The sequence below is a fragment of the Anguilla anguilla genome, chromosome 17 (assembly GCF_013347855.1).
Source record: "Anguilla anguilla isolate fAngAng1 chromosome 17, fAngAng1.pri, whole genome shotgun sequence".
In the NCBI taxonomy this organism is placed as follows: Eukaryota; Metazoa; Chordata; class Actinopteri; order Anguilliformes; family Anguillidae; genus Anguilla; species Anguilla anguilla.
The window spans coordinates 7,519,607-7,530,808 of record NC_049217.1 but is presented as its reverse complement, the minus strand read 5'-3'; the positions used below and the strand labels follow the sequence as shown (position 1 = coordinate 7,530,808).

General features: G+C 45.3%; 1 protein-coding gene across 1 annotated transcript; it reads left to right on the top strand.

Moving 5' to 3' along the window:
- The first annotated feature begins 4,734 nt into the window (after positions 1-4,734).
- Positions 4,735-9,610, top strand: LOC118216408 (kelch-like protein 10). The gene is made up of 5 exons (XM_035397533.1): positions 4,735-5,099; positions 5,804-6,293; positions 6,701-7,315; positions 8,519-8,668; positions 9,201-9,610. Exons 1-5 carry the CDS (start codon positions 4,945-4,947, stop codon positions 9,555-9,557), a joined length of 1,767 nt encoding a protein of 588 aa, XP_035253424.1. The 5' UTR covers positions 4,735-4,944; the 3' UTR covers positions 9,558-9,610.
- Positions 9,611-11,202: the final 1,592 nt, after the last annotated feature.

The following is an 11,202-nucleotide window of genomic DNA, read 5'->3' as shown; positions in this document are numbered from 1 at the left end:
GGGGCTTGCACCTCTCCTACTCTTAATGAGGGTGGGGCTGGGGGCGGGGCTTACACCTCTCCTACTCTTAATGAGGGCGGGGCTGGGGGCGGGGCTTGCACCTCTCCTACTCTTAATGAGGGCGGGGCTGGGGGCGGGGCTTACACCTCTCCTACTCTTAATGAGGGTGGGGCTTGCACCTCTCCTACTCTTAATGAGGGCTGGACCAGGGGCAGGGCTTACACCTCTCCTACTCTTAATGAGGGTGGGGCTTGCACCTCTCCTACTCTTAATGAGGGCGGGGCTGGGGGCGGGGCTTACACCTCTCCTACTCTTAATGAGGGTGAGGCATGCACCTCTCCTACTCTTTATGGGGGTGGGACCAGGGGCGGGGCTTGCATCTCCCCTACTCTTAATGGGGGCGGGGTTTGCATCTCCCCTACTCTTGATAGGGGAGGGGGGCACGGATGCGTTTGATATGAGGACGGGAGTTGACAGAGATGAGGACGGACAGGTGTTAGAGTTAGAGATGTACGGAAGGCTAAAAGCGCAGAGAGAGGGAGAGAGTTGTCTTTTTAGGAAGCTCTCTGGATGGAGGGATTAGTCCTCGCAGGGGAAAGAGAGACTGAAGAGAGCAGGATGTGAAGAAGGGGCGAACAGAAGGAGAAAGCGGGAGCAACCATGAAAGTGAAATGTAATAATGTAAATAATGCAACAAAAAAAAATGAAACGCCTAAAATAATGTATCATTATTAATGATAATAATGGTTAATTCATGTATTGAGAAAATGTGTGAGGAAAGAAAAAAAAGAGGCAAGATGTAAGTGACAGAATAAAAGCGACATTTTCTTGCGGAATGTGAAATAATGGTGAAGAAAAAAACTTGTCAAACACTACACTGCCATCTAGTGGTCGAGCCCACATACTACAGCTCCATCCGCAGCCTTTGAAGTGTTGTTGGCCCAACAGTGAATGTGTGCTGGGGGGGGGTGGGGGGGGGGGGGCGGTGTGTACACACAGCTGGGGGAGCGAAGTGGTCCGTTACCAGCCGCACCCGTTCGCCCCCTCTGAGCGGGGCCTGGGTGCGGGGGGCCAGCTCCCCTTCCCGCACCCCGCTGCGAGCAGACCGAGTGTGTATATTTAAAGTGTGTACGTACGGGAGTCGCATTTCAGTGCATGAAGTTAATGTACAGCCAGCATCTGTGTACATAACAGTACACGCGCACACACACACACACACACATGCGTGCGTACGCACATGTACACACACACACAGATATGCGCGCAGCAGGAACACACACACACACACATCCATACAAACCCGAAAAAGTAACAGTAAGGGTCAGTCGCCATTTCACACTTATGATCACTATTATATATGTGTATATAAAAACACTAACTAAACGCTATTTTATATAGTAATAATAATAATAATTTTGATGTTAATTATAATTGAAACCCAAACAGATTTTAAAAAAGGAAGCTTTTTTTTTGGATATTATTATTATTATTATTACTACTACTACTATTATTACTACTACTGCAATTGTTGTTGTAATATTTATGTTGTACACTAATTGTTTTTACATTTTCTTTTTTTTTTCTTTTTTTCCTTTTTTAAAGTTATTGCCAATATTGACCACTAAATGGGGAGTGTGCGCGGTATTACTGTGACAGAGTGTTGTAAAATGGGTTTATTAGGACTACAAAGCCCAGCATTCCCTGTCAAGTCTCAGGATAGGTATTATAATGGGCAGTGCATTGTCAGGGTTGTAGAATCTTAGAGCCAGTATTAATTGTGTACAGGACAGTTTAAATTTTAGCTGTATATATAAATGAATATATTTATAGAGTACAGTACAGTGTGTCTCGCAACACGCACTCCAATCCAGCACGTTTTGTGCCATATCCGACCCTAGTCATTCCTGTAATGGCATAGTTGTGAAAACTAAATAATAAAAAAAGCAAAAAAAAAAAAAAAAAAAACAAAGAAATGTCAAAATGTGGGAATTATGGTTAATTTTATATTTCCCATGACCATGTCAACGTTTGTGTTTTTCATAACTGCTTCAATGGTTAAAGTATTGCGTTTTCCAGTACAACTTGCCAAACGTCCATTTCATCTATAAAGGACTGTCGAATGTGATCGGAAAGCAAAATCAAGCCTAAAATCTGTTAAGCTTTTCAAGTGCACCAGGGTTCAGCTGTTTATAAAGGACCAAACTGCCTTGATGTGTTACTCCACAGGAACACACACACACACACACACGTATGTGTCCTTGGATGGTTGTTGGGAGTATCATATGAATGGTAGATGTGTGTTTACAGTGAAACATGCTGGATTGCTACTGGAGTGGGGACACAGAAATGGGGACGGCCTCAGGCGACGCCCGTTTCCATCCTGTCACATGAATAATGCTGTCTGTGCGGATGAGGAGAGATTGATAGTCGCGAGGGTTTTGCTGAAAGTGGAATGGTTTTTTTGTTTCTTTTTTTTTCTTTTTTTTTTTTTTTTTTTACAAACCTGTTGTACAGATAGTTTCAACTGTTTCGGTGCGTAAAAGGAGGGGAGGGGTTGTTACAGAAAATAACTGTACAAAAAAAACATAATTAACAAAGTAATTTTAAAAAAATAAAAATAAATGTTAAAAGTTTGGATTGTTTTCTCATTATTCAAATTTAGCTCATCGACCATTTTATACAAGTTATTTACATGCTTTTCGCTTGATTTTTCAGTACTGGAATTTGGGTGAAGTGGAAGTTAAAGGCTTTGAACTGGATAGTGCTGAGCGATTAACCAACATGCCGAGGTTTATTTGAATTCGGTGGGTAAAGGTGTTTTTCTCCAAGCAGCGTGTGCTAGTTTTTTCAAAGTTGTTTATAAAAGGATGCTACAACTACAGTGACCATAATCAATTGTGCCTACAGACACGCAAGTGACGTGACCGTTCAGAAACACAGAACCCAGTACTCACACGACAAGACCGATATTGGAGCTGGACTAAAAGGGTATATGTACTGTGCGACTGTAAGCAACAACACACATACAATCTATATACATTACATAATTCTAACAAGCTGGTAGTTTTTACTCAGCAGACTGCTATATCTGCCTTCAGATTGGTCTAATGAGTTGTCAGCGCGAATAGTTAACTTGCCAATGTGTCTCGTTTTCAAGTTCTTTAGAAAATCTAGTGTTTAACATTTCAAGAAAAAATATTGCTTAAGAATTTCAATTGTCATTATTTCATGGTACATTCGTATTTTTAAAAAAAATGTTTTTAAACGAAATTGTCCTCGACTTTCTTTACTATTCTGCCTTTACCCCCAATTAGACTATTTCAGTTGTAGCATCTGGACTTCAAGTTTCTGAGATTCCATCATTCAAATGAACTGGAACAATCTCCCACTGTTTCCTACCCTCTGCACCTGTTGATGACAGCATACAAATGTAAGATGTAAAATATATGTAAAATATATTTTGCTTCAAAAGAAAAAAAAGGAAATTAAGCAGGTGCAATCCCCATTGTCAATTCTGGAGAGCTTAGACGGTCACCTTGCTCTATACGTAAATGATGTGACGTCACGCCGCAACTTGTTTTCACAGCGCGGTCCCTGGAGCCGGCTGTGCAGCTTTTAACATGCAGAATGTGTGCGCCCGATTGACCAGGGGGGTCGCTAGTGAGCCATGATGGGCTACGTTCCAGTACGTTACATTAATTCAGCAGACGCTTGTATCATATGTCTACGCTCTGTATTTCATCCAGTGCTGGAGATTTATGCACCCACGCTATACAAACAGTGCTTAACCTGCTACGGTCATTCCGGTCAACTGAATACTTAATTTAATTCAAAATCGAGCTAGCAAATAACTCGCTCAATTCTGCAAAACGAACAATTTTCTATGCTTTTCAAAGTGAGCTAATGGTCATAACGGACATGTAATGTGATACGTGAGCTGGTCATAATGGTCATGTGACGTAAAAGTTTAAGCAGCAATGGGGGCATAAATATCAGCAACGCTTTAATTTGAATTTGGACATGTGCACCCAAATTTATTTATAACTTGCCAATGGCAAAGCTAATGTTAGCAAAACAAATCATTGTTCCAAGCCTGTTGGTGTTTGCATGTAACTTTTGTATAAATTCATAACAATATCAAAATCTGCTAATAACTTGTGTATAGATATCACCCTTTAAAGCAGATACATTCTGGCAGAACTTTGTTTCACCCTCTTTATTTTTAATTCTGACAAATGGCACAATTGTCCAATGTTATAGTAACACAAACCGATAGTAACAAATTGTCTACCCTACTCATTTGGTCCCACACCAATGAAAATGTAGCTTATAATGCATGGCTAGCTAAATCTGACATGAAGAAATGCATAATATAGGCAATAATATTTTAATATTATTGTAGGCAATATTTACTTTTTTATTTCATGCATCGATAGCGTTGAACTTGTCATGCAGTGCGGGAACTATTATTATTAGTTGCATCAATGTTGATTGACAGCTGGCGAGGTTTCTCACTTTTACATTACATGCGTTAGGCTAGTTTTGCACATTTTTGTAACATTGCATATTACAAACTTACGGCCTCTAGACGCTATGGTTGAGCTGAACACCAAAAAAATATTGAAACCTGTTGCGTTAGTTTAGGCTGAATTAGCAGTAGTAACAGTGGGTCGAAACTTTGCGATAGGTCAATGTCCTTTTCCTAAAGTGGTTTTGAATCAGCAACGCGGAATTTTAAAAGTTACCTCATTCTTCAGCTATCATTTTAGTTCCTGGCGGAGAGTTCTGACGTCATAAAGCAAAAGGAAAGGACGTCAGAGAAGTGGGGAACCTCCATATCTATATAACCACGAACAGGGCAGATTGCACACGTCTAAATACTCGGAAATGCAAAACTGGCATGGTTTCTGAGTGGAGTTGAGAGACGTGTCCTCTTCAGCGAAGATGGAGTACGGAGTGGATGATGAATCCCACGTGGACTACGCTATACTCAACAAACTTCGACTGGATGGCAGGTTCTGTGATGTGGTCATCCGCGTGGAGGGCTTTACTATGAAAGCCCACAAGATTGTCCTGTGCGCTTGTAGTTCCTACTTCCGGTGAGTAACGATTGACGGCACGGATGATTATGCGCTGTAATATTATGCGCTTTTGTTGTTGTATATATATGGGGTCATATTTGGTGAGAACATGAAACAAAATATTTCATTTCTGAAAACAGACGCAGTATTTTCTTTGCATGTGTGAGGAGTCGCATTTTAGTCTTTCAAAGCCCATCTCGTAAGGTTTGCAATTCAGGTAAAAGGCCTGAAAAGCTGTTATGCATAACCCACTGGTCGCTTTACTCTCATGGATAAACACGCTTATATTTTGGATTTTTTTCTCGAAAAATCTGTTGTTATCTGCTGTGTTTGGTTTTTGATTCATACGACCCTTTTCATGAGATTTGTAAAAATTGTTCTTGGTGTGTTAGAACCCTTGCTGCAATTAACGTAAGCATAAAATCTTGGACAACTGGCATTTTTGTAATGCATGGTTTCGATCTGAACGTGAGGTGGTCATGAAATATATCACAACGATTTGACAATGACTGTTCAATAGTGACTATCAGGGTGCCATCTGCTGCAGGTCTTGTTTTAGTCTCTTTTGATGGAGGAAGCCTATCATACCCACCATGAAGGACATTGAAAGAAGACCAGTTAAAATCTGCAGCTATGGTGAATGGGGTGCATTCTACATTGCATTTGTTGTATTTGCAGAAAGTCACTTTGAACTCAGTTGTCTGCAAGTGACACCCCTATAGTGCCCTGTTCACAGGCAACTTCAACAACTCGCAAAAGAGGGTGTACAGCATCCCCGGGGTGCTGCCGGAGATGATGAAGATCATCGTGGAGTACGCCTACACGCACTCTGTGGTGGTTACCAAGGACAACGTGGAGCGCCTGCTGCCGGCGGCGGACCAGCTGTGCGTCCTGGGCGTCGTGCAGGCCTGCGCGGACTTCCTGGAGGCCCAGCTGTGCACGCACAACTGCATCGGCATCTGGAGGTTCACCAACATATACTTCTGCCCCGAGCTTCGGCGCACGGCGTACCGCTTCATCCTGCAGAACTTCGAGGAGGTCGGGCAGACCTCCCCGGAGTTCCTGGAGCTCACGCTGCCCGAGCTCTGCGACATCGTCGAGAAGGACGACCTCACCGTCAAGCAGGAGGACAGAGTGTTCGACGCCGTCCTGCGCTGGACGGCGCACCTGCCCACCAAGCGCAAATCCCACCTCCCTCGGTTGCTCCCGAAGGTAGCCTGTTCGTACCCCAGCGGGGGACAAGCAGGCAAATTCGCCAAAATGTAGTTTTTGAATATAACCTGTGCACCTTGGAGAGCTGCAAATCAGTAGCCAGCTCAGACCCAAGACTCCAGGTGTGATGAGTTAAACTGTGCCGCTCCTTTCACTAGACAGTTAGTTCTGAGTATCAATGACACCAGCACAGCATGCGGATCTCCAAAGTGAATGGCTTTAGATACACATAAATGTCTTCTTATTTATTTTTCACGTTACGTTCGTGGATATAAAATTCCAGCACCTCAGTAGCATCTCAAAACAGAGTCAAAACAGATTCGTGTTCAGTGTTCTGCTTCCCCAGCTAAGACCCGCTTGCAGCTCACGCAGAGGTCTGCTGTCCTGGCTTGTGTTTCACTGACCAGGTCCGGATGGCCCTGATGAACGCGGACTACTTCATGAACAACATGAAGACCAACGCGTTGGTGAAGGACAATGAGGAGTGCAAGCCCATCATCATAAACACCCTGAGGGCAATGTGCAGCCTTCGAAAGACAAACTTTGTGGGCACCAGCTGCTATAGCAACCTGTGCCGCCCGCGCCTGCCCTACGCGGTCCTGCTGGCCATCGGGGGCTGGAGCGGGAACAGGCCCACCAGCGTGGTGGAGTCCTACGACACGCAGGCCAACTGCTGGGTGACGGTGGCGCAGACGGAGAGCCCCCGGGCCTACCACGGCACCGTCTACCTGGACGGCTTCGTCTACTGCGTGGGCGGCTACGACGCCGTGGAGTTCTTCAGCGCCGTGTGCAAGTTCGACCCCGTGGCGCGCGGCTGGCACAAGGTGGCGCCCATGCACTCGCGCCGCTGCTACGTGAGCGTGACCGTCCTGCGCGGCTGCATCTATGCCATGGGCGGCTTCGACGGCTACACCCGCCTCAGCTCCGCCGAGCGCTACGAACCCGCCACCAACCAGTGGAGCCTGATCCCGCCCATGAACGAGCAGAGGAGCGACGCCAGCGCCGCCACGCTGGACGGGAAGGTCAGCGACCCCTGAGCCCCACGGACCGGCCTCGCTGAACACTGACACTGGCACACTGACACTAACACTAGCACTGACACAGACACAGGCACACTGACACTAGCACTGACACACTAACACTAAAACTACTAGCACTGACACTAGCACTGACACTGACTGACACTAATGCTGACTCTGAGACTGACACACTGACACTTACACTAGCACTGACACATTAACACTAACACTAGCACTGACACAGGCACACTGACACTAGCACTGACACACTAACACTGACACACTGACACTAAAACTACCACGATACTAGCACTGACACTAGCATTAGCACTGACACACTAACACTGACACTAACATTAGCACTGACACTACAACTAGCACTGACACTAACACTGACACTAAACTAAAACTAGCACTGACACTAGCACTGACACTGACTGACACTGACATGCTGACACTAAAACTACCATGATACTAGCACTGACACTGACACTAATACTGACTCTGACACAGTAACATTGACACCGACACTGTCACTAACGCTGACAGTAAAACTAGCACTGACAACACTGACACTAACATTAACACTGCCACTAACACTGACACTTGACACTGACACTAATACTAACACTGACACTAAAACTAGCACTAACACTGACACTAGCACTAAAATTGACTCTGACACAGTAACATTGACACTGTCACTAACACTGACAGTAAAACTAGCACTGACAACACTGATACTAACATTAACACTGCCACTAACACTGACATTTGACACTGTCACTGTCACTAAAACCAGCACTGACACTAACACTGACACTGTCACTAAAACTAATACTGACACCGACACTGACATTAACAATGACACTGACACTAAAACTAGCACTGACACTGACACCAGCACTGACACTGACACTAAAACTAGCACTGACTCTTGACACTGACCCTAACACTAACACTGACACACTGGCACAAACACTGACACTAAAACTACCTCTGACACTAGCACTGACAGTATCAAGTATCAGTACACTCCAGGGAAGTGCTACAGCTAATTGTGCATTGCCCGCAAAGAACCTGAAAACCACAGCTAGTGCTTGGTAGCCACCAAGATTTGATTTGGCCTGCAGTACCTGTATATGCCAGGCACCTATACTTTCAGCGGACAATCCTGTAATAGGCTCTGCTTTCTTCCTCGTGCAGGTGTACATCTGTGGGGGCTTCAACGGGGAGAACTGCCTGTGCACGGCGGAGTACTACAGTCCCCACACCAACCAGTGGACCCTGATCACCCCGATGAAGAGTCGGCACAGCGGGCTGGGCGTGGTGGCGTACAAGGAGGAGATTTACGTGGCGAGTGTCCCCCCTCACGCCTCACATACGGCTAACACCACACCAGCCCTCAGGCTTGGCCACGAACACTTCCTGTTGGCCGTTTGAAGGTTAAAATGCTGAATAGTGTCACTCCTCCTTGTTGGATGGAACAGTGTCTCCTCCTTGTTGGATGGAACAGTGTCTCCTCCTTGTTGGATGGAACAGTATCACTCCTCCTTGTTGGATGGATCAGTGTCACTCCTCCTTGTTGGATGGAACAGGATCACTCCTCCTTCTTAAATGGAACAGTGTCTCTCCTCCTTGTTGGATGGAACAGTGTCACTCCTCCTTGTTGGATGGAACAGTGTCACTCCTCCTTGTTGGATGGAACAGTGTCACTCCTCCTTGTTGGATGGAACAGTGTCTCTCCTCCTTGTTGGACGGAACCATACGATTTGCGGGTTTTATCGGTGTCTGGAGAAACGATAGTGCGAGAGTAATAAAATTACCTCCCTCTCTGTCCTTCTACTGCTCATGTGACCTGTGACCTTTGACCTCTGACTCCTCCCAGGTGGGCGGTTTCGACGGGGTCAGCCGGCTCCGGAGCGTGGAGGCCTACGACCCGCTGGCCGACAGCTGGCGCCAGATGCCTGACATGATCATCGCCCGCAGCAACTTCGGCATCGAGGTGATGGACGACCGGCTCTTCGTGGTGGGCGGCTTCAATGGCTTCAGCACCACCTTCTACGCCGAGTACTTCGACCAGAAGACCAACGAGTGGGGCAGCATCCAGGACATGGGGGTCTTCCGGAGCGCGCTCAGCTGCTGCACCGTCGCCGACCTGGCCAACGTCGCCGAGTACGCCGCCCCCCGCAGCCCGGGGAGCCCCACCGCCGAGCTCTCCACCATCAAAGAGCTCACTCTGTGAGCTCCCCGAACCTCACCGACTGGACCCGTGGCTCAGCCCCCCGAACCTCACCGACTGGGCCCGAGGCTCAGCCCCCCGAACCTCACCGACTGGGTCAGCCCAGGATACCTCTTACACTCATAGGGCCATCTTCTGCTGCGGCAGCCAAAACTATCTTACAAAATAAGAGCTTGGTAATGTGATGCCAGAAAGGCATTAAATTCTTGGTCAACATGTCAGCCTATTGCCAAATTTTTGTGTTCAGTATTTTGGTTGTATTTCTAATACGGTGTTATGGTAGAACCTCAAAAGATGTGAATGATTCAGGAATATAAGTTTATGTGGATGGGGTTATATTATTTGAACACACTGAAAATGATAATTAACTATACTAACTATGCTTTTTTTTTTGCTTGATTCTTTATTTTTAAGAGTTATTATAAGTAAAAAAAACAAATACTTTAGGTTTTTGCACTGCCTTTACTGCATATAACTATGATCAGTTATATGCAGTAAAGCATATAACTGACCATAGTTATATAGGCAAAACAAATTCACCTTGTCTGACACACTGCAAATTGTAGCTTTAATTTTATAGTTATAATATCTGAAAAAGACTGGAAGTAAACACATTTTCTCTTGTGGCTTAATGAACACTTTTAAATGTGGAAAAAAACACTACAAACACTTCAGACACCCTGTTAAACAAAGCATGTGACCACTGCCATACCATTCAGCTGTTTTCTGCTGACCCGGCAGCATTCAGCACCTTGGACAGTGGCAGCCCACCTGCAGGCAAGCAGTGACTCTCAGTCTAACTGTGTCTTTACCAGCACTGATTATAAAGGCATCGCCTACTGTGGGCTAGCAGGGCTATACTTCACGTGGTGCCTGGTTACTCTTTTCACCTTAATATCGGCAACCAATCCAGACTCGGGGAAACCAGGTCAGGTTAGTTGACTGTGTAATCAGCTGCTCTCACTGGTCAGTTACGTGCTGAGCAACATCGAAAAGCAGCCAACACAGTGGCTCTCCAGGTCCAGGGAAGCAGACACCTGTGCTATTGAGACTGGCGTCTCTGGAAGTACAACCCAGCCTTTGGGAAGAGTCTGTGTAACCATGTTTTTTTTCCCCCTTTTTTAACAATATGGCTGAATTGTTTGTTCTTTCATTGGGTTCTGAAGTTGAAACGTGAACTGGTATTTTTCTTTCCTCCAAAAGCCATGGTAACAGAAAAAAATGTGCATTTTGAAAATCAAAATAGCAAGTACAAATAGCCATATTTGTGTATCCTTGTTCTTTTAGTTTGTTAGATGGTACCGCTGAACACCACTGGCGTTTTCATTTATCCTAGCAGGAAATTAAATAAAAAAATAATTTAAAAAAATCTCCTGTCGCCTATACGGTAGACACAGCTAAAAGCTGACATTTTTGACCGGGGTCTTTTTAAAAATGATTTCTTGCTGGAACAATGTATCAGACAACTTGGTATCTCTCATTTAATTGCCGTGAACCCAAATGTTTCTGCTTGCCTACACCGAAAACCGCCGTGGGTGAAACAATTGGGACGTTGCCGCGACGGAGTTTATTCATAACACGCACAATAAATAAACCCTGCAATAGAAGTCACTGAATCCGCGCTGTGCAATAACTTCCGAATAAACTC